The sequence below is a fragment of the Chiloscyllium plagiosum genome, chromosome 3 (genome assembly GCF_004010195.1).
Source record: "Chiloscyllium plagiosum isolate BGI_BamShark_2017 chromosome 3, ASM401019v2, whole genome shotgun sequence".
NCBI lineage: Eukaryota > Metazoa > Chordata > Chondrichthyes > Orectolobiformes > Hemiscylliidae > Chiloscyllium > Chiloscyllium plagiosum.
In genome coordinates this window covers 86729258-86756195 of record NC_057712.1, presented here as the reverse complement: position 1 = coordinate 86756195, position 26938 = coordinate 86729258, and the positions used below count along the sequence as shown (strand labels likewise).

General features: G+C 38.4%; 1 protein-coding gene across 5 annotated transcripts in view; it reads left to right on the top strand.

Moving 5' to 3' along the window:
* Nucleotides 1–26938, top strand: part of fbxl4 (F-box and leucine-rich repeat protein 4) — a 120545-nt gene that overhangs the window by 84843 nt on the left and 8764 nt on the right. For 4 of the 5 annotated variants that reach the window (XM_043685479.1, XM_043685487.1, XM_043685494.1 and 1 more), the window contains exons 6-8: nucleotides 7904–7975; nucleotides 11441–11753; nucleotides 21160–25512. In XM_043685479.1, the coding sequence (XP_043541414.1) occupies nucleotides 7904–7975; nucleotides 11441–11753; nucleotides 21160–21323 (549 nt within the window). In that variant the 3' untranslated portion in view covers nucleotides 21324–25512. Of the gene's footprint in view, nucleotides 1–7903; nucleotides 7976–11440; nucleotides 11754–21159; nucleotides 25513–26938 lie in introns of those variants that run through there. The other variant, XM_043685505.1, reaches the window with a different exon arrangement.

Here is a 26938-nt window from a genome sequence, read left to right as displayed (position 1 = left end):
CTCCAACCTTTGTGTCGTCTGCAAACTTGCTGACCCATCCTTCAATCCCCTCATCCAAATCGTTAATAAAAATTACAAACAGTAGGGGCCCAAGGGCAGAGCCCTGTGGGACACCACTCACCACTGACTTCCTGGCAGAATATTTTCCTTCTACTACCACTCGCTGTCTTCTGTTGGCCAGCCAATTCTGTATCCAGACAGCTAAGTTCCCCTGTATCCCATTCCTCCTGACCTTCTGAATAAGCCTACCATGGGGAACCTTATTCAAATGCCTTGTTGAAGTCCATATACACCTCATCCACAGCTCGACCTCATCAACTTTTCTAGTCACATCCTCAAAGAACTCGATAAGGTTTGTGAGGCATGACCTGCCCCTCACAAAGCTGTGTTGACTGCATTTAATCAAGCCATGTTCTTCCAGGTGGTCATAAATCCTATCCCTCAGAATCCTTTCTAATACCTTTTCATTATGGGTTTTCCCAAACTGCCAGATGTTTGAAGGAAAAATATAGAGAAAAATGGGAATGCAGAGAAAAATCAGGTTTATTCAGAAAAGAATGAATTGTGGCCATTTGCATTAAAAGATCCAGTCAAAACAGTCAACCTTGAGTTACATGGATGGATACAAGGAACGATAACCAGAAGCTTGGTGAAAAATGTGTGTTTACAAGAGCAGCTTAAAAGAGGAACAACAGTGCGGTTTGGGAAGGGAAGTCTGGAAATCTGGGGTTCAACCCTGAAGGCATACTTCCAAAGGTGTGACAAAGGAAATTTGTAATGCATTCAGTGTTTAAATTGAAGGAGCAGTGTTCCTGAAGGTTTAAAGAGCCACTCAGATGACGTGAGCATTGCTAGTCGGCCAACGTTTATTGCCTATCCCTAATTGTCCTTGAAAAGGTGGTGATGCCTTCTTGAACTGCTGCAGTTCATGTGCTATAGATTGAACCATAATGCCCTTAGGGAGGGAATTCCAGGATGTTGGCCTAGTGACAGTGAAGGAATGGTGATATATTTCCAAGTCAGGATATTGAGTGGTTTGGAAGAGACTTTGCAGATGATGTTATTCCCATCTATCTGCAGCTCTTGTCCTTCTAGATGGAAGTTGGTGTGGGTTTGGAAGGTCTGTCTACAGATCCTTTGTGTTTTCCTGCAGTGCATCTTGTAGATAGTGCACACTACTGCTACTGAGCACTGGAGGTGGAGGGAGTGGATGCTTGTAGATGTGGTGTCAATCAAGCGGACTGCTTTGTCCTGGATGTTGTCAAGCTTCTTGAGTGTTGTGGAGCTGCACCAATCTAGACAAGTGGGGAGTGTTCCATTACACTCCTGACATGTGCCTTGTAGATGGTGGGCATGCTTTGGGGAGTCAGGAGGTGAGTTACTTGCTGCCGTATTCCTAGCCTCTGATCTGCTGTTGTAGCCCCTGCAATTAAAAGGTGAATCCAGTTGAGTTTCTGGTCAATAGTAACCAGGATGTTGACAATGGGAGACTCGGTGATACTAACACCATTAGATATTGAGGGGCAGTGGTTAGATTGTCTCTGATTGGTAATGGTCATTACCTGACATCTGTTTGTTGGAAATGTTATTTCCACTTCTCAGCCCAGTTTGGATATCACCAAATGCTTGTCTATATGGATGTGGACTGTTTCAGTACCTCAGGAGCTGTGAATGGTACTGATCATTGTGCAATTATCAGTGAACATCCCCACATCTGACCTTATGATAGAGGGAGGGCCATTGTTGAAGCTGCTGAAGATGGTTGATCCTAGAACACTGCCCTGAGGAACTTCTTCAGATGTCCTGAAGCTGAGATGACTGACCTCCAAAACTGAAAACTATCTTACTATGTGTCAGGTATGATTCCAACCAGCAGAGAGTTTGCCCTGTGATATCTTTTGATTCCAGTTTTAGTAGGGCTCCTTAATGCCACACTAGGTTGAATGTGGCGTTGATGTCAAGGGCTGCCATTTTCACCTGACCTCTGGAATTCACCTCTTTGTCCATGTTTGAACCAAGGCTATAATGAGCTCAGGAGCTGACTGGTCCTGGCAAAACCCAAACAGAGCATCACTGAGCAGACGATTGCTGAGCAGGTGCTGCTTGATAGCACTGTTGATGACACCTTCCATCACTTTACTATGATTGAGAATAGCCTGATGGGGTTGTAAATAGCCAGGTTGGAGTTATCCCACTTTTTGTTTACAGGGCCTACCTGGCAATTTTTGGATAGATTCCAGTCTAGTAACTTGTTACAGAGAAAAAAAAGGCCATTGAATAAAAACAATGAGAAAGCCATATAATTAAACAAGAGAAGGACATTTATACTTGTATATAACTAGCTAAAACTTGAAATATTTTAATTGACTTGCATGTTTAAACATGTAAAATCATGCAAAGTGTACTTCTAACTCCTACACTGAATTTTAATATAATGAGTTAACTCGAGACAGTTTGAGAAAATGCAACTTCCATGTTACCTTATGTCCCCTCATTGTCAGAAGGGGTCAATGTAAATTTTCAATTGAGGCATTCGATGGTTGATTGTTTGGGTAGAAATAATGTACAAGGATATGGGGTAAAAGTAAGAGATTGACCCTGGAAGGTGACGCTCATTTAATGAGCTGGTGCAGGTGTGATGGACTGGATGGCCTCCTTGTGCACTACTAACACCTCTGTGATGTTACAGCTGAGAGTGTTCCATATTATAGCCAGATTCACATGGATCTGAGTAAACTCCACTGACATTTAAAAAGAGTGAGTGGGACCTTGCTGCAGACATTTTGCTCCATTTCTGACAGATTAAGTTTTTACTTGCGGGGCAATGGGACAGGGTGTGGATCAAATAGAAAGAAAAGGCAGAGTCAGGAGGGACATTTGACCTCAGTGTGAAGTTCAAACAGACCCCCATTTTGGCTGTTGCAAGAATATTAACCTGAAGTGTGGAAATCTTGAATTGATGAAGTCCCCAGAAATGCTCTGTTGAGTAAGGTCTGAAGCTTTTTCAATGTCCTAAGCTTCAAGTGTCAATAAGAGTTAAAGTAAAGCTCTGATGGACTACTTTGATTAACAGCTGTAGGTTAGAAACAAAGTAACATCAGATAGAACAGTCTCAATAAAGTTCTTTGCTGTTGATTCCCCATGGACTATCCTTATGTCTTTTTGAATACGTGGCTGAATTTCCGGATCTTCAGTGATCTCAGCAGAGTGTTTTGAGTTTATTATTCAGTCAATGGTGTGAAGAAGCTATTAAATTATTAGCTGTCTTTGATGAGGAATCTGAATAAACCCTTGCAGAAGCTAATCACTTGAAATTTAGAAGCTTTGAATTTTTTGATTGGGAAAGTTTATTTTACCCAATCAAGAATGTAGGTGTCAGAACTCTGTTTGATCCTTAGGATTTTTTATTCCATGTGGCTTTTGAGCATGGTAGTTACTGAGTGAGTGATGACTGAGGTTGTGTTGAAGCTTTGAGGACCATAGGGAATAGGTAGGGACATGATTACTATTGATTTTACATGAAGTGTGTGAGACACCTATAGGGCTGGTGAGGGAAGAGGAAAGTGGGGATGTGCAATGGATGTCGGCAATGAACCTAACAACTTGTAAAATTACTGGGGCGAAGACTCAGAGAACCTAACTAGACCTTCTAACCAGCCTGCCTTCGACTCCCCCGTGACCACTCTCCTTCTGACACAGCAGGCCCAATTTTATCGTGTACCTCCCCACTCAGACTGAAAATTCAAGATTATTGAGCTACACAATAACAAATACTATAAAAAGAAAGCTAGAATCCAGTGCAGGACTCGTTTTCAGCAATCACTCATTAATGAGTGTGATTGTCCTCCAAGCAATTCAATGTCACTGGTCACGGGTGGGTCTCTTGTGGCTGATCAGTCAGATCCAAGAGCCCCATCTCCAACCACACATTTGATGGGTGTTTGCAGGAGGTGGAAATCTCTAGTATTCCTTGCTGTAGTTCCTTTTCAGACTTGCTTTTGCCAAAGAATTGCATCCTTTCATACAGCTTCTTCTAAGCAAATTTGTTCTGAATGTGGGTCTCCCATGTGTTGCAATCCACATTGCATTTCTTAAGGGAAGCCTTCAGGAAGTCATTGAAGCATTTCCTTTGCTCTCTTCACATTTACATGCCTTCCTTGAGCTGGATAAAGATGATTTGCTTTGGCAGTTGGAACTCAATCGTCCTAAGCACGTGGCCAGTCCAGCAGAATTGATTTTGGATGATCATGGCCTCAATATTGCTACTATTGACGGCCTCATGGAAGCTGATGCTAGTAAGCCTGTCCTCCCAGCTGATGTGGAGAGTTTGTCTCAAATAGTTTTGATGATACTTCTCAAGGGTCTCCAGGTGGCAAGTATATGTAGTCCAAGTTTTGGAGCTTACAGCAGAGTTGGTAGGATGACTGCCTTATGCACAAGGATCTTGGTATCAGCATAGCTGTCCCAGTTGTCAGAGAAGATCTTTAGTTGTGTAAAGAAGGCACTCATAAATTAGATGTTACGTTGAGTCTCCTCATCGATGTCAGCCTTAGATGAGAGGTAGTATTGGGAGAATGGACCAGAACTTGATCTGAGCCAGGTTGGTAAAAGATGCCCTAAAAGTAGTCTGTTCTGTCACCAACCTGGCTAGAAAACCATTTCCAGTGGGCTCATCTACCTACTGTCTGAAAAGCAAAGTCAAGCTCAATCTCAGAATCTGGAATGTATGAACTCTCATGAATGACAAGCAAAACAATCATCCCTTGTTGCACATGAATTCAGGCACTTCAGCATTGATATTGCTGCTTTGCAGGAGACACAAAGGGCAGACGAAGGACAGTTGAGGAGAGAAGATGGTAGAACAGCAGTGTAATGTGCTAAAATAATTGTATTGCACAGACATGAACAAAGAGGAAAAGGTAGTGTAGAGGCAAATCTGATCAATAACAGTTTCTTCAGATTTTGCATTTTTCAAAGTGAATTATTGGACTAGGTTCAATTGTAGTTTGTGGTTTTGCTAAAGATTAATTTAATAAGAGATGACTGGTATGTTTAATCTGTATTTTGTAGATTTTTGGAGCCTTTTCTGTGTGCTTTTATAAAATTTTGGAGTGTTCAAATTAATTGACTGGGTGATGATATCTTTGTGGAACTCTGTTACTGTTAATATTTTTTTGAAATTCTGTGTGAGTTAGATAAGTGTCAATAATAAGTCATGAGTAGGTCTTGTGAGAAAGGGGGAATAGAGGGAAGCTATAGTGGGAGATGAAAGGCAATCATAATGTTGAAATGGTGTAACAGCATATGTGGAATAAGGCAGCTACTCTTTCAGTTTTGTCATGGTGATATACATTTTATTATTTCAAAAACCATTTGATGAGATAAGATGGCAAACTTGAGTGTGCAGTTCCTTGTGCTGCATTATCTCTTGGAATTGCCTACTCCAGAATAAAACCTTGTTCCATTTTTTATTCCACAGCAGCTAGCTTTGATTTATGTACTCATTTGTTTTATTTTGCCCAGTAATTTTACACTGTGGCATATCTTCCCAAATTCTGGTAGCTTGATTTTTCATAAGAGAATACCTTATAAAGTGGCAGGATATCTACATCAGATTAACTGAATAAAGCAGGAAAAGGAACCGGAGCTGTATTCAGTATTAGGGGAGTTGTTTTTATCTATTCAGTGATGTGCTTATCCAAGTCAGCCTCTGACACCAAAAGAAAGAGATGAACAACCAAATTAAATCCTAATGATTTTGGTTTATTCTGCTGCCAGAAAAAGAAAATTATCAAAACAATCCTCTTTTCCCCTGTCCCTCCCTATTATTAAGGAGATACAAGAAGATAAATGAGTTCAGTGTGAACCCAAGAGAGTGTGAATGGTGTATGAAATTTTAAGTGAATACAGAAAGTACTGTGCACTATCTGGCCTGAAGCTAGACACATCTATTGAAAATTGAATGCAGTGGAATTCTTAGAATAGACTCAACTTTGAATTTACATCAATGCAAAAATAACTGTAATAACCAAGGAGACTATACGTAGAGTGCAGTAAAACTGAGGTGTAAAACCACCAACCCTCTGAGGAGACCATCTTGTAGCAATTTGTGTTTTCATCAACCGTGGGAATTTCTAGCATTATTTCTCTTACTGGCTGTGTTAGTCATCATTGTGGTAATGGTCTATCTCTGTGTGAATATCCCTATTGTTTTGTAATTTGCTATTGGAATTTGCCTTGTTACTATTGACCCTTTGCAGAAATCTGACAATGCCAGTCTGTATTTTTAGTGGGGTTTGGTGTACCAGTGAGTGACGAGGTGCAATTGTGTGGCTTAAATTCTCTACATCTGGTCAGTTTCTTAACCTAATCCAACTCAACCCAACCCAACCAAACCAACTGGGGAGAATTGGTGAACATGACATGAGCATTTCCTCATGAGAATAGATGGAAAACCAGAAGCGGAGCCACCCAGGACTGCGCGTGTACACCTTTCAGCTTCAGTGGAGTAGAAGCTGATCATTTGAGCAAATATCTTGGAACGCTTTTAAAAAACGAGAAAGATGAAAGAGAGAGATACTTTTTACATTAATTGTTGTGTATGTCAATGTTCACAAACTAAAAATTTACTTTACCTTAAATGTTGGGGAGGGCTTCTTACTGTGTTTTTCCCTGAATTACACACTTCAGGTAACATCTGTGCTATGTTTTTACTAAAGCAACATGTCTGATTAATTTTATGACCAGCATTTCTTCAGCCTGTGACTCATTTATGGCTCATTTTGAGTGATGCAGAAGTTCTAAAACTTGGATTTAGAATTTAGAAGTAAATAGGATCCAGTGGTTCATTTATTCTGCAGTCTTCAATTTTCTTTTGCATCTCCAATTCAGTATCCCTGCTGGTCTGGAAATATCATAGAAACAAAAGATTATTGAGGTGAATGGCATCGATTCATTTCAAGGGAAACAAAATAAGGGCATGAGAGGTAAAGGAATAAAAAGATATGTTGATGGGTTAGCTGAAGAAGAGTGAAACAAGCTAATGTGAAGCATAATTCCAGTATGAAGTTACTGGGCTGATTGGTCTATTTCTGTGCTAGAAACATATAATATGCAGTAATACTGTCAAGTCATTGTTCTTATTTATCGTGAATGTTAATATGCTAAATATCTAACCAATTGCTCTGGACAGCTACCAGTCTCGATCCTTTATTTAGATGCTGAGCAACCAACATGATATATTTATGTATCATTTATTTTATTCTGTTTTGTGTAACTCAGTGCAGGACAGAGGATGAAATGATGCGACTAACTCTGTGTTCTGTTGCTGTAATCAGCATTATTTAATTGACTTGCAGCTTTATAATTACTTTCATACTATGCATTACTCTATATGGTTTGTGTGCAGAAATTCCAGTTAACTATGGAATCCTTTGGTTGGCAGTGGTCAGTACTGTTCGATTCTGCCACTCTAGGTGGTTTGCTATTGACAGTTTCTTTAGGTTGTCTGATCTGTGAATGTCACAGTTGCCACTTTATTTCTGGGACAGCACTGATCTATTCTGGTGCCACAAGCAGCCTTGCATGTTAGTAAAAGGTCTCAGCATTTTCAAGATTCCTCCCTTAGGGAGAGGTGTTCAGAGGCACAGAGCCCCTGGTAACTGCGATCTGTGCAGATTCACATCTAGAGGGAACTGCATTTTGAGCCTGTAATGATTTGTTTGGCCATGAGCTAATCGATGGCCTGAATACCTTGGGACTCATTAAACTGCATTTGTGGTAGATGTAACCTAAGTTTAGAGCAGTATTTTGAGAAAGGCAGTGACAGGCTTTAATGCCTAATTGACCTCTTTTCCCTTTGTTTCTCTATCCACGTTGCCTCTGATGTGTCCCATAACGGCAGCAAACAGCACTGCTCAGCATTCTGAACTTCTGCTTGGAACTTCAGCACCTCAGCCTTGGCAGCTGTGTCATGGTAAGAACTTGGAGTTGCATGAACTAATCATTTACTTCTGAGGTCAAGTATGGTCTTATTTGAGAGTACTGATAGCATAAAGTCTTTGAAATACCAAATTATTTCATAATGTTTTTAAAAGGAAGTATATCAAAAACACAAAATTGGGCAAATACTTACTATGGAATAAAATTGCCTGTAGAGAATGCAGTTTTCAAGAAATCATTAGTATGGGCACAGTGTCATGAATTATACTTTTGCCTTAAATAATTCATAATTTATCATTTTCGTCTAATACCTAATGAGAAAACACCACTGAATTAATTGAGCAGACTTTTAGGCTGCCTGTTCCCAGATTTAGATTTTTAATTTCTGTTTGAATAAAAAGTTGATCTGCCATTTTTTTTAGAACCAAATAAATTCTAAAATCTCCAAATACAAAGAAAAGCTATCATATGCAATAGATAGGAAGATTTTTACTTTAACAAGTCAGTCATAACTTTGCAGATGAGAGATAGATATAACAACTGACAGAAACTTGCTAGAGATTTGCAGCTATTAAGCATTAGATTTTTCTCAATCTGCATACAAGGATTTGATATTTTTCTTTGTACATTATCAATAATTTGAATTGTAAACATAGGAGTAACTATCTCTCGAAAAGGATACAGGAAAAAATCTTTTATCATTGGAACATGAATATTGTTTTTACTTTTCACACTTAAAGTTATAAAATTATAGATATCTTTACTTTGTTATTATTCTGCTACTAGTACCATCTTGTGACTCCTTCTCTAAACAAAACTTATATATTTATACTTTAATAAATCAAGTCACTGTATTGCCGTGAGAACATATTAAGATGTTTCTTGAAATGTATTATACTGAACCCAATCAGCTTTTCAACAATGGTGATTATGTAAAATTAGCTTTCAGACACATATCAAGGCTCAAAAACTTCAGTTGTATTTGGGAAAAAGATTGTAAAACGGGCCTAAAAGTTGGTAGAAATGTGTTTACAATTATCGTCAAAACTTTGTATGACAGATTTTGCAAAGCAATACTTCTAACAAATGCACTTCTCTTCATAGTTGTGCTTTTTAAATTTCTATGGTCGAACTCACCCAAAGCAAGTGAAAGGTTTGTTTTGATGGGTGTGCTCTCACAAGGTTTGACTCCATATTATGGATTAAATTTAATGTGTTCCTGCTGATCTTTTAGGAATACGCAAGACTCTTAGCTCAGGCAATATGGTTGTTGGTGAATGATCTTGGTTTTTCTCATGAGGCGAAAATAACAGAACATTCTGTACTTGCAGCCATATTCTGTGAATATTGTTGACCTTGAGATTAAAATCCTCTCAGGATGAAATCAGAAGTGTACACTATCTGGTTGATGAGTTCACACTTAATTATTTTACTTTTCACTAGGGTAAGATATTATTTTCAGGCATTTTGAAATAGCAGCAATTCCCTGGGCTAAAATATGTGATTTGCATTCCACCATCAATTCACCTTACTGTAATTTTCAATAAAATGCCATCTAATAAGTTTAGATTTTTGAGCTGTGAACTAAAGAGTTTTTCTTTCAAACAAAAGATATTCTTACCTCATCCCTGCAACAAGAATTAAACTAACCTCTACCATTGGTGAATAAATCAATATAAGCACTTTGAATAAAATGAAAGGGCATTGATGTTGAAATTGTTTTGTAGGGAGAACTTAACATGATTGAACTTTCTGTTTCTGCTGTTTGATGGAGATTTTAACCTGTTTTTTAAAATAAATGTTCAACAAGCTTGTTAAATAGCAAGTAGAGAAGAATTTCAGGAAAACGCAAAAAAATGTTTTTAGTATTCCACAGTCTGATTTCAAATATATTGGTTAGTAAACTATTACTCCCATAACTATGAAAACAGTTGCAACTTATGCAACTAATGTGTATCTGCGCTTTTTAAGAATGGTTAAATATTCTGAGGTTTTTGTGATGTAACTCAGTTATCAAGTCATTTACAGTTTGTTGAGAAGAGACATGCAGGATTCTTTTGATCAGTAGAAGACAGCAAAGATTTTCAACTATCTTATAATTTGATTGTGAGAAGATAAATGTGTTTAAGAAAAGTATGTGCAAATAATTTAAGTAGATCTGCAGATTTTCTTTGCAATGAATTGCATTAGATTTGTATGTTGTGGACAACCCCTTTATAAATAATTTGAAAAGTCCAATAACACATTAGCTAAAATGATATTCTTTCATACCAAAATAGCCAATAGCATGATGGAAACTTCTATCTTTTTGAAGGTGAAAGAAAAGGCAGTGGAGAGAGATTAATACCTCCTTAACATGCTTCATGTGTTTCTCACTTGGGAGAAAAAGTGAATGTCTGTTATGAGTTTCAAAGAAGAGTCATGTTAGACTTGAAACTTTTAACTCAGTTTCTGTGTCATATACTGTATCCATTGCACCCGATGTGCTCTCCTCTGCATCGGGGAGACAGGACGTCAATTTGCGGATCCTTTCAGAGAATGGCTCTGAGACACCTGCACCAACCAACCCCACCGCCCCATGGCTGAACTCTTCAACTCCCCCTCCCACTCCTCCAAGGACATGCAGGTCCTGGGCATCCTCCATCGCCAAGCCCTAACCGCCCGACGCCTGGAGGAAAAGCACCTCATCTTCTGCCTTAGGACCCTGCAACCACATGGGATTAATGTGGATTTCACTAGTTTCCTCATTTCCCCTCCCCCACCTTATCCCAGTCTCAAGCCTCCAAATTGACACCGCCCTCCTGACCTATCCATCATCTTTCCCATCTATTCGCTCCACCCTCCTCTCTGACCTATCACCACCTCCAACACTTCCATCTACCTATTGCACTCTTAGCTGCCCCCACCCAACCCTCTTCCATTTACCTATCAGCCCCCCCAGCTCACAAGCTTCATTCCTGATTAAAGGCTTATGATTGAAATGTTGATTCTCCTGGTCCTTGGATGCTGCCTGACCTGCTGTGCTTTTCCAGAACCACACTCTCGACTCTGATCTCCTGCATCTGCAGTCCTCATTTTCTCCAAGAGTGTTGTTAGTTCAGATTAAGTGATCGGATTGTGAGAATGGCAGAGCAATGGTGTGTCTCCTGCCGGACTTGAAAGGACGGACACTCCCAGTGGAGTGGGGGAAGGGGAGAGAGGACGTAGTGACAGAGAATTTAACAAATAAAGCTAAAAGAAAGGAAAGAAATGGGTCCACAATTTGTATGTGTTGAACTGAATATTGAGCCCACAAGGTTGGTAAAATGCCTAGTTGGAAGGTGAGAAGTTGTCCTCCAGTTTGCAATGTGATTCACTGGAGCTTACTACTTCTCTAGTGTATACACTTTGAAGAAATCTCCAAACTTGTTTTTTTAATGAAGAACTTTATTTTTTTCTGTAAGAACATCATTGAGATGAGATTTGGATTATTTTTAATTGTTGACCTTCTGCTGTCCAGGTTGATGACTATGACGTTGTGGCTAGCGTGATTGGTGCTAAGTGTAAAAAGCTACGATCCCTAGATTTGTGGAGATGTAAAAATATCACAGAAAATGGCATAGCTGCTATAGTATCGGGCTGCCGACTCCTGGAAGAATTGGATCTCGGATGGTGCCCAATGTTACAAAGTAGCACAGGATGCTTCATAAAGCTTGCTCGCAAACTGCCCAACTTGCGCAAGATCTTTTTGACAGCCAACAGATCTGTTTGTGACACAGATATCGAGGAGCTGGCTGAAAATTGCCCTCGTCTGTTCTATGTGGACATATTAGGTAAGAAAATGGTTTAATAGAATGAGACTTATGCTTTGTAAGATTCATTTGGTTGTAAAGCAAAAGAAAAAGTATTTACAAGCTATGTCTTCCTCAGTAATCTGTAGTTTATAGTTTCATGGTCACACTTCTGGAATTTTTCAGTAAATGTGCTTTGTTTATGTGCTAAACTCAACATCCAATAGGTGTACTCCACTATGGAATCTGGGCAGATGATAAACTCTTATTCTGTGAACAGGTTTCCAGGGAAAGCTGAGATTTCAACTTTGGAAAGAAAGTTTGTTTTGCTAAAGTAACTTCCAGCCTATTTTTGTGTACTCTGAATTAAGAAACAAGGAATTCATTAAGCCTGATCTTATACCTAATCTCTGTACAATAAAATTAAGCTGGTTTGTATTCTTTGCAGTTTGTGACATTTTGAATTGTGCTTAGAGACTACAATGTTATTTTAAAGCATTGCAGTTCATGGTTATAATCCTCTTCTCCCCCATCCCTATTATACTAAAGGAAATACCCTTATTAATTAAATGAATGTTATCAGTAAAACTGATAATCCCCTGCCTCCAAGCACCCTAAGCAGCAGCTGTGTGCCAATAGGGCAGAGTGGATACTGCTAATAGTCTGACTAACCTTTGTTTCTTGTTAACTTAAAGCCTATGAAGCGCACAGCATAATTCATAGTTCCACCAAATAAGAAAAATGAGGCATATTCACAGATGCTCCATTCAAGAAAACTGGCTTCCATCTAAAAAGGGGTGAAAAACACTAAGATGTTAAACATTAAACTATTTTGCCTGCTAACTTCTTGACCTGTGTTGTTGCATGTACAAAGCTTTATTGAACTTCATCAAAGTCAATCCAGTAGCAAGATAACTTACTATTCCTTGTATTCCTTGACTTCCTTGTCATAATTTGAAGCAGCAATTCATTCAAAAGTACCCCATTCCGCTGTGATTGAATTTAACTTCAGTTTAAAGAAAACCAGCAAAATCAACCCAGTCCCAAGAATAAAACTGAGTCTTGTTTAGTGTTTCATTCTGTAGCCCACAGAAACAAATAATGAATTGACTGTAGATCAATAAATTTCAGACAATGTGGAGGTGTGTGTCAGAGAGCTTAAGCACATAGAGTCATAGAGATGTACAGCACGGAAACAGACACTTTGGTCCAACCTGTCCATGCCGACCAGATATCCCAGCCCAATCTAGTCCCACCTGCCAGCACCTGGCCCATATCCCTCCAAACCCTTCCTATTCATATACCCATCCAAATGCCTCTTAAATGTTGCAATTGTACCAGCCTCCACCACATCCTCTGGCAGCTCATTCCATATACGTACCACCCTCTGCGTGAAAAAGTTGCCCCTTAGGTCTCTTTTATATCTTTCCCCTCTCACCCTAAACCTATGCCCTCTAGTTCTGGACTCCCCGACCCCAGGGAAAAGACTTTGTCTATTTATCCTATCCATGCCCCTCATAATTTTGTAAACCTCTATAAGGTCACCCCTCAGCCTCCGACACTCCAGGCAAAACAGCCCAGCCTATTCAGCCTCTCCCTATAGCTCAGATCCTCCAAACCTGGCAATATCCTTGTAAATCGTTTCTGAAACCTTTCAGGTTCCACAACATCTTTCCGATAGGAAGGAGACCAGAATTGCACGCAGTATTCCAGCGGTGGCCTAACCAATGTCCTGTACAGCCGCAACATGACCTCCCAACTCCTGTACTCAATACTCTGACCAATAAAGGTTAGAGCAATGTTGTCCAATACGTTAGACATTAGTAATATGTGGCTATTTGTGAATCGAGATGACTGTAAGTGTATTCTGATCCATAAATGAAAAAGATTAATAGAGTTGTTCCTTGAGCATGCAAACCTGATACCTGAATTCCATATAGTACACATAGGTAGTGTAATGTTTTTGTGCATTTGTTAGTAATGTGGTATCAGGAAAGCAGAGCATGCAAATGTTTTATTCTAGGTGTGCCTTTGGTTGCCTTCTAAAACTTTTAGTTACCTTCTAAAGTGGTGCACAAGATTAGATTAAATTCCCTACAGTGTGGTAACAGGCCCTTCGGCCCAACCAGTCCACACTGACCCTCTGAAGAGTAACCCACCCAGATCCACTTCCCTCTGACTAATGCACCTAACACTATTGGCAATTTAGCCTGGCCAGTTCACCTGACCGGCACATCTTTGGACTGTGGGAGGAAACCGGAGCACCCGGAAGAAACCCATGCAGATTCGGGGAGAAACTCCACACACACAGTTGCCCAAGGCTGGAATCGAACCTGGGACCCTGGTGCTGTGAGCCACCGTGCCGACCCTCGTGGATAAAATTGCAAGAATTCTGCATAACAGAAGCAGCAGCAATATTATACAGTTGAGAGGGCTGTCATCATTATCATCAATTGGAATAGCGCTTAAGACTATCAGAAGAAAGCAAATCCAATAGTAATGAGCAGCTCCAATGGAGCCCATTATGGTGAAAGGCAAGTGGTATCCTACTATATTCTGGATAATGTAGGGATGGAGTTTCTGGCAGGTATCATCTAATGAGAATAAACTCTGGATTGAGACTTACAACACCAATTGCAAAAATTCGACAAAAATCTGAGCTGCAGTACTATGTTGGGGTAAAGACCAACATTTCAGCACATTATTTTGATAATTGTTAATGTTCTTTAGTGTTTTGCGGACACCTGCATTGAAATTCCTTTGGTTTTTCACAAATCAGCGTGCTCATTTAACAAGTCCACCACTCCTTATTATCCATTATAGTTTTGCTTGCATCCGTTCTTTTCAATTTCCTCTTTGCCATTCTCTTCCTTATAAATCCTTCGCAATCTCCTTTTTTTGCATATTTCCAATTTTGTTCCTTGTATTATTTTCTTGGTTTTTATAGATCTTCTAATTTGCTGGATTTCCCAATATGTATTTTTGTAAACCTTTTCTCAAAGCTTGACACTTTTTTTATTTCTCATTTTTTGTAGTTAGCCCTTTAACTATCAAGATGGCTCACGTTGCCTTTTAGGGAATGTATTGGTTACATATTGAACAAGGTATATGAAACTTGCCACCTCTTGCCTCTAAGTTTATTCATAAACCATAAGCCCAATTTGCTGCACTTAATTTATTTTCCATCTGTCCAAAGCTTACTTTCTTAAATTTAAAACTTGGGTTTGTAGCTTTCCATCTAAAGCAATTTATGAAATTCAGTGATTCAGTGATCAATCTTTGCAAGATTCTTCTTGATTCTTCATTATTAAGTATTCACTAAACCCTGAATTATTAGTTACTCTGTTAGTTCTAAACATAGGAGAAAGTGAGGACTGCAGATGCTGGAAATCAGAGCTGAAAATGTGTTGTTGGAAAAGCGCAGCAGGTCAGGCAGCATCCAAGGAACAGGATAATCGACGTTTCGGGCATAAGCCCTTCTTCAGGAATGGAAGGGCTTATGCCCGAAACGTCGATTCTCCTGTTCCTTGGATGCTGCCTGACCTGCTGCGCTAGTTCTAAACATATTCTGGAAAACTGAATTAAATACAATGTAGAAGTTAGGAGCAAGTTAATTGTCTTTCCTACTTGAAATGTTCTGATTCTCTTAGTTTGTGCTCATCAAAATCTCCAACAATAACCATATAGTTTTTAATGTATACTTCCTTGATTTCCACACACCTAAATCCAGAAAATCAGTGTCTGAGATCCATATATTTTGCAGGGCTTTAATGAAATGGATGTAGAAATGTTTCCACAAATGGGGAAATCAAATCCTTAGACCATAAATATGAGATAGTAACCAATAAATCCCTTTCACAATTCAGGAGAGACATGCGCGAAGAATGGTAAGAATGAAGAAGTTGCTACTACAATAAGGAATTAATGTAAATACTGTGGATATATTTGAATGCAAGTGCATGATGAGCAGAGAGATAAAAGCACTTGTCAGTCAAGTTAAGTTAAGGAATATGGGGGCAGGTTCATGTGGAGCATTATGAATTGTGTGAAAGTGTACAGGAACAGACATAGTCTATTATGCTCCTTGAGTCTGTTCTGCCACTCAATAAAATCATGGCTGAACTGTAACCTGAGGCCATGAGCTGGATTTGGAAGGAAAGATGACTGGAAGCTGACTCACACTTTGCAAACATGCTCTGCAGAAGTATCATGCTGTGAGTGGACGAAAGTGTTTGAGAGTGTGACTTCTGCCCTTTGGTGCAAATAGGCCCCCAGATTGAGAGCTGCAAGTCGTTGTAACTGGCCACAAATTCCGTAAGTCTGAGAATTCAATGGTGGGTGCCACCAGGACAGCAGAAAGAAGTCGTAAGGAGACTCCAGAAAGCTGAGTGCTGGGATATAGGGCAAGGAGGAAGGCTGAATGGGAAGATGGTGGGCTAGCCACCTGATCTATTGTGTGTACCCCCTGCTCACAACATATGCAGCATGAGCATATAAATTCCTCACATCATTCATGTTCATACTTAATATCACTTTCATATCTTTGGTCAACAAAAAGCTACCAGTTTCAAAATTAACAAATCACTGAGCATCAGTTGCATTGAATTAACACTAGCTCTCTAAATGAGCTTCATAACTAAGTGCCTTTTGCCATACCATTGCACATTTCTTCTATTTTAAGCGTCATCCAATACTGTCCTAAATGTCTCAATTGACTCTGACTCCGTCACACTTCTGGGCAGTGCATTCCATACATGAACAACTTACAGTGTGGACATTTTTTTTCTCTCACCTCACATTTGCTTCCTTTGCAAATCACTTTCAATCTGTGCACTCTAATTCCTGATTCTTTTTTCAAGTGGGAACACTTTCTTCCAAATACTCTCCCGTCCCCTCATAATTTTGAAAATAAAGCAGATTACAAACCTTATGAAAAGCTTAAACTCTAAGCTAAATTAGCTGGAAATAATTTGAATCGCTTACATACTCATCGTTCAAAATTATGAATAATTTGTGAAATTTTAATTGTGTTGATCGTTTTCAACCAAGAAAGGATTTTATAAATATTTTTATATGATCAACAAAAGTCTATAGTTCTAGTATTTAACTCTTTCTTTCAATATCTATGTGGCAAAAGAGGGAATCCTGGAAAAGATTTCTAGAAAACTGTTGGAGGCGATGGATGAATAAAAATAAGTGGGCTGTAACATTTGTTTGCCTCGGGTGCTTCAAAGTTGCTTTCTACAATGATGTTCGTGAGGAACACTGCAGAGGTCACGTGGGTAGTGGCCAGGGTGCTTTCTTTCTCTGGAAATTCGATGTAGTCTAGATAGCACTACTTTCAAGTGGTAAATATGTGAATAATTTTTGAGCCTTTGAATTTCTGATTTTGCTGCAAATAGAATGTTTTTATTTCCATTTTACAAATTCCAAGAATTTATTTACATCAGGATGCAAAGGCAATTAATTAAAAATTTCAGGCTTAACATAATTTCATGGAACTGCCAAACTAAAATGATCACATATTTTGAAAAGTTATAAAGTAAATCATTTGAAAACATTGCATTTTGTATGTGTTGACCAACATCTTCATCTTGTGCACTATCTTGTCAGTAATCTAAATGCAAGATTCTATTCAACAGATATTGATGCTGTATCCAAAGACAAGTACATATTTCATTGTAGGGAAACTGAAAGGTTATTTGTGATGTGCTGATGTAGATTGTCCAATCCTTACTGGTGATTCCACAGTCTTCACTTGGATCATTGTATTCATCTTGTTAAGACTCCATGTTTCATTGTGAAGAAATATGTTTTTTTTTTCATTTTATGATATTGAATCCTTTCATTTGTACATTTTAGAAGGCATTAATCAAAAGTCATTAAGTTTACAAAATATTCCGTAATAGAAACTTCTCCATTTGTAGTTCTCCCCTGAAAATTAAATCTATTTTTCAATTAATTTCAAAGGGGTTTCCTCACCCTTCTCTTCTGTCTTCTTCCTCTCCTCTCTATGACATCACCTTCTGAAAAGATTTGCAGCACCTGTTGGAGGCTCATGATCTGTAAGATTGATACATCATCTAACCTTTCCCCTACAAACTTTTGGACTGTCAAAGCTATTCGTGTAACTATTTCCGCAGTTATTTCATCTATTTTGTTCCCAATTTTACTTGTGATCTGGGCTTTTACTGTTCTTTGTAAACATTACTCCTTTTATGTTCCTTTTAAACAATAATCTAGAGCATTCAAGCATTACCAAAATTGTCAAACAGCGTAACTTTTCAATAAAATAGAAAACAAGAAAAAAAAATCCAGCTTGGCATCAGTTTACTTCTGATATCCTTATCTAATTAATTTTTATAACTTTTAGTGCAGCATTTCTTCCATCTTCACAGTTTACAATTCAGTATTTTACAAAGAAACTACATTTAACCTACATCTTGTGAATTTCTAATTGAAAATATTTCTGAGGTAACTAGAGTTACCTTGTTTCTTAATGTTGTATTTTAATAAAGACTCTTAGAAGTGATTCCTTGTTAAATTTGGCATTGGAAAGAAATGTTGTTGTTTTTCTTGGATATACAGTCAGAACATTGTCTAAACTCTCGCAGTCAAAGTGATACAGTTTGACAATTTTAGAATCAGAATTAGGTTTATTGTCACATATACTCTCATGAGTGCAGTGAAAAATAAACAAGTTGCCACTTACAATACGATCCTAGGTAGAAAGGTACCTAGGTACAGATTCCTCAGTACAAATTCTTGGGAAAAATTAGAAAAATAAAGAAATAGAATGTCCAGCTTTATAGGCCTTCTAAGCCAGTCCACCTTAGGTACAAAAGTACAAAGTCATAGGAATAAATTAGAAAAACAAAGAAATAAAAAGTTCAGAATAATAGTCTTTCCAACCCAGTCTGTGCTGATCCTCGCCTCCAGTCCACATTTTCCCTCACCTCCAGGCCAGGCCAGCCCTTACCTCCAGGCCAAGCCAGCCCTCACCTCCAGGCCAAGCCAGCCCTCACCTCCAGACCACAGCAGCCCTCACCTCCGGACTCACCTCGAGGTCAGGACTCCGCTCTGCATTCACCTCGAGGCCGGGAGTCCATGCTGAGGCTGAGAGACCTTGATGACTTCGCTCGAGGCTCAAGCTCAGGACGTAAAAAGAAAGGAGGGAAAAAAAACATGAAAAGAGGAGAAAAACAGAAACAGATAGAGCAGATGAGCTCCAGCTGAGGAGTCCTGCTTCTCCGCCATCATGTTAGCAAGGAATCTTACCGATTTACTTATCCTGCCCAGAGAAATTGAAGATTGGTGTAGCTTTCATACCTGAACGTCAAGCAAATATTGTTCTGCAGAAAGATGACAGGGGTCTTCATAATCAACCAGTGTGCTCACACCTGGTGTTATGGTTCATTTGAACTGAGCTCAACAATTGTGGAACATGTCAGTTGTAAGTGTGTACTTGGTCCCCGAGTGATCGGGTGAGAAAAGCAACTCACTTAGTCATGCTGAGTTTGCAAGTCATAAAATTCTAGATCCATTCTTTGTCTCTCTTAAATCAGTTGACCTTTGGTGCTGTACATATGTCCTTACTAACTCTGGACTAAAACAAGAGAAAGTTAAGATTGTTCCTGGTCCTCGTCACTATCTAGTGACTCCCGCTGGAAAACATGTTGATCAGAGTTGACTGTTGATATAACCATGAAGATAAGCCACTTGGGCAACATCCCCGAAAGGCTCCTGGCATCAGTGGAACCAGATAGCAGCGAGAGAGGACAGAAGAATATGGTAGATATGGGGAAAATGTACTCACGAGGAAACATCTATTCAATTGGAAAACTGAAAATAAATACTGCCAAATTTAAATTTGTCAGACACTTCTTTTTAAATGAAGTTTCAAAAAAAATCCTGCAAGCATCTTAGATCTGGGTATGTGCCATCCTGTAAGCAGACACTATTAAGGTGCCACCAAATACAACAACTAAACCAGCACTGTTTTTGAACCTATAATCAAAAGTAACTTTTAAAACAAAATGTTTTGGGCTGGCACACATGCTTTGATTCTTTGGTTGGAAACACAGAAGCAATGTGTGCAGTTCTCATGGATTTCGTATCATTCCTCTCCCTCCTATCATCTGTTGCTGGCATTCAGTTCCACAGTAAAAGTCACACTTCACTACCTCTCCCTGTTCTTCATGTGTGAACAGCTTTATTGTGAGGAGCATTATAACCAACCTGATTCTGTCCTTCCTTCATTGCCCACGTCCTCCAATGGGGCTTTGCTGAATAAGCATCCGGAGATCTGGATTGGGGCATGAAGCCAGACTGCAGTCCTCATTTGAAAACAATATGTTTAATGCTTATTTTCCTATTTCACTTGTAGATTGCTTTTTCTTATGAAGGAACACTACAGTCAGTAGCGTTCTGTGTTTCTTTACTTCTCTGCCAAGACCAAATCAACTGATATCTCTGATAAGAGGCGAAAGTGAGGACTGCAGATGCTCGAGATTAGAGTCAAGATTAGAGTGGTATTGGAAATGCACATCAGCTCAGGCAGCATCCGAGGAGCAGAAAAATCGACGTTTCGGGCAGGAGCCCTTCATCAGGAATGATCCCTGATGAAGGGCTGCTGCCCGAAATATCAGTTTTCCTGCTCAGATGCTGCCTGACCTGCTGTGCGTTTCCAGCACCACTCTAATCTTGACTGATATCTGTGATACACTAAGAAGTTATATATGCATTTGCTTGTTGTCAACTTTTTCCACCTAACCCAGTGAAGTTGCTGCTGCAGTATCACTGCTGGGATAGTGTCATTAAATTATAGTCAGTTTAGTTAGGTTGTTCCCATATAAATATGCTCATTGGAATCTACAGTTGAAATAGAAAAATAAGAAAAAAAAAGACTTTAAATGGGGGCTGCAAAATGTCTTCATGCCCTGATCCAATTAATCTGCTGCTTCTAATCAAATTATACCTGAAGATTGTATTTTCTTACTTGGTTTCCTGTCTTTTTGTCTTACACTCATCAGAACAATGCTCAAGAATGCCAATTTAAGTGGGACACCAACATTTATACTGGAGGAGAATGCTGATTGGTTGACAAGTGGACTCTGACTGGTAGAGGCATTATGAAGGATAATGCACCACTTGATAATTGAAATGGAAGTCAAATCAGCTCACATTCCTCAATTTCCACATTGAGAAATTGACCAGGGCTTTTCTGCTACTGCAAACATGCCTTCAATTGTCAGTGTACATCTCGGGATTCCAGTGGTTTTCTGCTATAAGTTTGGCAAGACTAAAAGCTTCAGCAAACTTTGTATTTCCTTCAATATTACAGAAGCAATATTATTACAGATTCCACTTGCTGATTGGCCTTTTTTTTTGCACATCAAGTAATTCCTGATTATTTAACATATGACTTATTTTCTTTATTTTACTATAGGTACACGAATGGTGAGCCCTGCGGCCTTACGAAAGCTGCTTCAATTCTGTAAGGAGCTCTGTCTTCTAGACATTTCCTTCTGTTCTCAGATTGATAGTCGGGTGGTTCAAGAGCTCAGTGCCAACTTCCCAAATGTGTCAATTAAGAAGAGTTACACCCAGTGACCAACCTTACTGTATCCCAAATGATTAATCAGCTCTCTAGTCCTGTTTTGGTTTTTGGGGTTTAACAAAATGAATCTTAAGCTGAATTCCTTCACTATTTGGCACCATTCCTACATCAGAGTCCTTTGTCCTGGGAAGGTGCCAAAAGGTGTGATTATTGCAATCATTTAGAGTTGATCTGGGCTCTCTGAACTAAATTAATGATGACAATGAGTTAAAGTAGAGGTTTACAAAGAGCCAAACATGTGTCTTTCTAATAAGTCAATAAGTACATCAAGGTAATGCAAGGTAAATAGATTATCCTTAACTGTGTTCCTATGATAATTGCTTTAATAAATGAGTAAAATTAAAAGATAACTAAGAAACCTATTTTTTTCTCCCAAACATATATTTTTGAATGTGCAAGATTATATCACGCTGTTTACAGAAGCTCAACTTAGTGGAATGGTTCAGAGTAGAACTGATATCAAGGTGATTAGACAGAAGTAGGTGTATTGTTTGGAAGCTTGAATTGAGACTCTGTTTTGCATTTTGATATTTACTTTGTTCACTGAGCAGCGTATATCAAAGAATTGTATTCTTGCTACAAAACTCATTGCACGTTATTGTGCTGAAGGTGAAATATTTGATGTATCACCAACTGTCCCTCAAATTGAGGATGAAGTCTACTCAGGGTCATGAGTTTCTCCCATGGGTCTGTATGTAACTGAGCTGGCTGGTTTTGACGGATCTTTGGGCTCATGGGACAGGACGTCCGAGGGGCAGTAAGATCCAGAGTGCAGGACTTGTTTCGATTTGCTCCGTTCTCTGCTGCCATTCTGCCTTGTCATTAAAGTCTTGGAACTTGAAGCCTGACGTGGCTTGACGGACAGGTTATCTCCTTACAGAGTGATTTGTAGCCCTCCCCGTCATGAAGGTCAATGCTGCCACACTTCCCTTAAGAGTGTCTTTGAAGCTTTCCCTTTTTTCTCCTCTGGAATGTGTACTTGAGCATTAAATTGGTATGGTCTGACTTTTAACCTATTTTTGAAGAAAGTTTTAGAATTTTGATGTTTCTCATGTTACTGTCACAGTAATTCACATATCCTTGTACAAAAAGCTATGTGGTGAGATGGAATGTTGTTAGAAAATAAATTTATGCATGATACAGTTTTCTTTGTTAGTACTTCAATGTAATTAAGTTTAATGTTCTTTATCTTTAATGTAGGTGTAAAACACAATGTAGGATTAAACTACAAGGCGTTTAAGTTAAAGATATGACCTTAAAGCAAGCTGAAATGTACTATTTAAAATGTTTCTATTTTGATTTCCTACATTTCATTTTGATGATTAGTGAAAATATGCTTTGCAGTAGATAAGAGTTCTTCGAATCTGACTGCTATACAAAATTATAGTTATACTAGCACTTGTTAAAACAAGACTAATATGGATTTTAAAAGAAAGGTTAAGTCAGGAGCCATTTACTGTGGATGCTGGAAATCTGAACTAAAAGCAGAAAAGTGCTTGAATTACTTAGAAAGTCAAGCATCATTTTGTGGAGAGAGAAACAGAGTTGCGTTTCAGATCAATAATGAAAGGTCATGAAAACGAGTTTCTGTTTCCACAGATGCTGCTGGCTGCATTTTAAAGCATGTGCTGTTTTTATTCAAGCTTAGATTAGGGATTATTTATCAGATTTACATGAATGTATATTTGGTTTAAAAAAAACAGGTTTTCATTGAATATGTGCTTATTTGCACAATAAATTAGATAAACTTTAAATATTTTATAATATATGTTCGGTCAACTTTCTTCTGTGTAAATCTTCTAAATTTGCATAGAATCCTCAAATTCAAGGATACCTCTGAATGAAAAGAAAATAATAATCCAATTTCAGATCAGCTCATGATAACCTTTCTGTTTACAATCCCTGTTGTTTTTTTTTCAGGTAGGCTTCTTCTAGTCTGACATCTGTTGTCACTGTGAATGATAATATTGTTCCTGTGTACTTAGTGTCTGAAAGTGCTCACAAAAGTGAATTAAGACTGCAATCATGCAACAGCAGGTTTATGAAGAAATAAACTGAAATTGATTTCTGAGAAATTCAAAATAAAAGTGTATTGGTATTTAGATGACTCACCAAAGTCACGTTATAATGGCTTTAAAAGTAGTGATAAAAGTAAATGTTGGGATTTATACAATATTTTTAAATTGCTTGACCTTAAACTCTCAAAGCAGGTTCAAATATGTATATAATGATTAAAAACATTGAACTGTGAAAAACCTTCCTGTACTATTAATGAGTAAATATTTGTTCACAATGCTAATAAGATATTGCCACCAAAATGATTATAACTTGCTTTTAAAAAATAATAGGAATGAAGAATTGTAGAAGATCCATGCTTTGTTACCAAAATAATATGCATCTGTCTGTACTAACCATGCTGTCAATGGAAATGAAGGATATGGATATTTAAACAAGAGTCTTCTGCATCCATTTTGCATAAAGTATGATTTGAAATACTTTGTAAAGTTATTTGAATGTTAAACAATTTATTTTGGAAATCTGTTTTGTTTGTGCAAAATATTGGACTAAGTCTATTCTCTAAGCCAAGGCAGTATGTGTTGTTGACAGCTAGGACTTTGCCAGACCTTCATTTTGCATTAATAAAAGTAAAAAACAAGTTTCTACTGTTGGATTTGAAACAAATAATTAGCATTAATTTATTTGTTTTCTCAGATCAATAAGTCCCCCTCCCCCAACGCTCATGTGCAAAGTTTACAGTGTGTAGGTGACAAAATAAAGAATCTATAATAATCAGGATGCTGAGTTTAATCCTACAAATGCTTAAGCACCCTATGACATTGAAATGAACACGTTTTCTAATGTATTGGTAGAAAGAGATGTTATGAAAATATTATTCCTTTGTCCAACCTTGGAAATCACTGCTGCATTAAAGAAATATTTTGGAGAAAGCTCTTTTTAAAATTTGTAAGGTAAAAGTCTGTAAGATAAATCAATTTTAATTCTAGCACTTCATTGGATCCTGTTTAAAAAAAACTTTACATTCATAATTAGAGAATCTTAATGTTGACCTTAAATGCTGTCATTTAGATTCTTTTTTTTGTCAAATAACAGACAGTAAACTACTCTAGAGTTGTCTCTTTGACTTCACATTTTTGTTGTTTGTTCAGCTTTATGTATGAACCAGTGAAGTGATTCACATGAAAGCAAGAGAGAGGATAAATTTTGTCAAATACATGTATGGTGTTTGTATTTTGTGCTGCCTGCTTATGTACAGCAATGGTCAATGAGCTCCGGATCTGAAGGTTTGAAGTTGACAAATTAGCTTTTCCTAATTAACTGAAAGGAAGTAAATCTGTTGGGAATTTGGGAGATTGAAGGGGATATAGTGAGAGGTATCTCCTAGACTGTTTGAGCATAGGGGTTTCATGTTCAGATTGCAAAGAAGTCAAAACTGCAAAAAGATTAAAAATTAACAGAAGACTTCAAATGTACTGCAGATTTAGACATTGTAGGGTTTTATTTGTTGTCAGAATTCCAAAACTTTGGGCAGTTCCTCGTTAATGTTCTGATTCACCAGCACAACTTGGTAATAAATGATGAAATTAAGACATTTTCTTCATGGTGTTGTAATCTAAACTTTCGCAAGGTGACTGACACTCTGCAGGAAAGTCAGTGTAACACATGTTAACAGGGCCGTGGGGTGCTTTTCAACAGAAAACCTGCTGGCTGTCCATCTCAACGACCTGATCATCTGCCTTTGGTTGGATGAGCCACAAAGTTACAGGGTTGTTGGAAATCATACAAAAGTTTTCTTACCCTCCCAGCTAGAGAAACAATTCATAAAAGTGGAGAAAAATGAAAAAAAGGAAGATGAGTTGTCACAAAAGCTGCATTTTTAAGCATTTCTAAAATTAAAGTGCAATGTTTTCTTGAATTTTAGTTTACATTAGATTACATTACATGAGTGTATGCATTTTGTAGCAACAGACAATTGATTTTTTGACACAATAACTTGTGCCACATGTTAACAAATCTGGTTTTGATGAATTGTATTTTTGAAGGCTTGAGATAATGTAGAACCATCCCTCTAATTTTTGACGTAAAAGAATGCTTGTGTTTGATGCTTTGAAAAGTAATTATTTTTATAAACATTTCTTGTGTTAATAAAATTTTTCAATGCTATAATCTAATTATATGGGTGCTATTTATTATTCCAGGGGTGAAGCTTCACACTTTTCCACTCACTGCTTTGCAGTTGTAATTACTAATTGTGACCTTGATTGTGAAGCTTCATGCTGCCTGATATTAAATGCAGTCAGTGTACCTCATTAAATGGAGGTACTTTGATCAATAATGGCAGATAGATATTGGAAAAATAGTTACCAAGATTGTTTACTTCTGAATGAATGACAAAGGACTCATTCAGAAGTTGACAACTGCCATGATCGGAAGCTTTAAAGTAGGTTTAAAATTATAGGCATACAATACTGCAGTTAATTCTCTGCTGTCAACGCAAATAAATTTCAAACATACTGGCATACCTTGGCTCCCAATGTCGGGACCAAAGCAATTCCTGAGCCTGCACAGATGGATGGAGAGACCGTAGGGGCAATTTTGCTGGCAGAGGCTGCCAATACTTTAAGGGGATGCCAGCAAGACATTAATTAAGGACAGTGGTCCACCCCTTTGAGCTGCCAGTACAGTCAGATGGCCGGCAGCCTTGCACTCTTGGCAGTGCCAACATTCTGGTGAGCCTCTGTGGAAGCTGCAAAGAGGACAGTGCACTTTCGCTTGAAGTGCCCATGAAGGGTTAATAAGTGGAAAATAGATGTTCAGGTGCCCGGCAGACTGGCCTTGATACTGAGAGGGGAGAACCCTCAGGCAACATCTAAACTGCTGTACGACCGCAGAACCTTTGAAAAAGAATCCACTCCTCATGAAGCTCCTCATTGAAACTGAGGCTTGTAGAGTTGCCGTTAACAGCCCGATGAATTGGCCAACCTCCTCCTATTGGGTTGTGTTCCCACCTTGGGTGATATTTTTCTGAAAGTGTGAACACATTGGACTTCCTTTGGTGCCCTCTGCAGCTATTTTACCACGTCTCAGCCTGTCTCCAAAGGCTGGTCAAACAGTGACCTCACTGCCTCAAAAGTGGAATCATAACTCGGTTCAAGGTATTATGGCAGTAAAATGGGAAGCTGGGCACTAAAATTGGTCAGACAGTCCATTGGATCAACTGGTCTCTTTCTTAGCTTGCTAAAATATATTTTTAATGTTATGAAAACATATCTATTTCTGTTCTCATTCTGAAACATTAAGGATATTTTTTCTGCCTCAGCACTGGGAAGGATCAGTACATCCATAGTATACTGTGTCCATGTCCACACTTATCTTTTTTCCCTGTCCAAAGTCAAACACTTGTGCTTTCCTGCATTGATTTTCCTCTGGCTGGCCTTTGTTCCTGCTCTGGTTTCTGATACTATCATCTTTATCGAGCAATAACAACTAGAAGATATGCAGATCCATTGGAAATGTTTATGTTAATATTTTAAGCATAACTTGGAGATGGGGTGGGTGAGGCAGTGGGAGCCGTTAGCATGTTACCTTA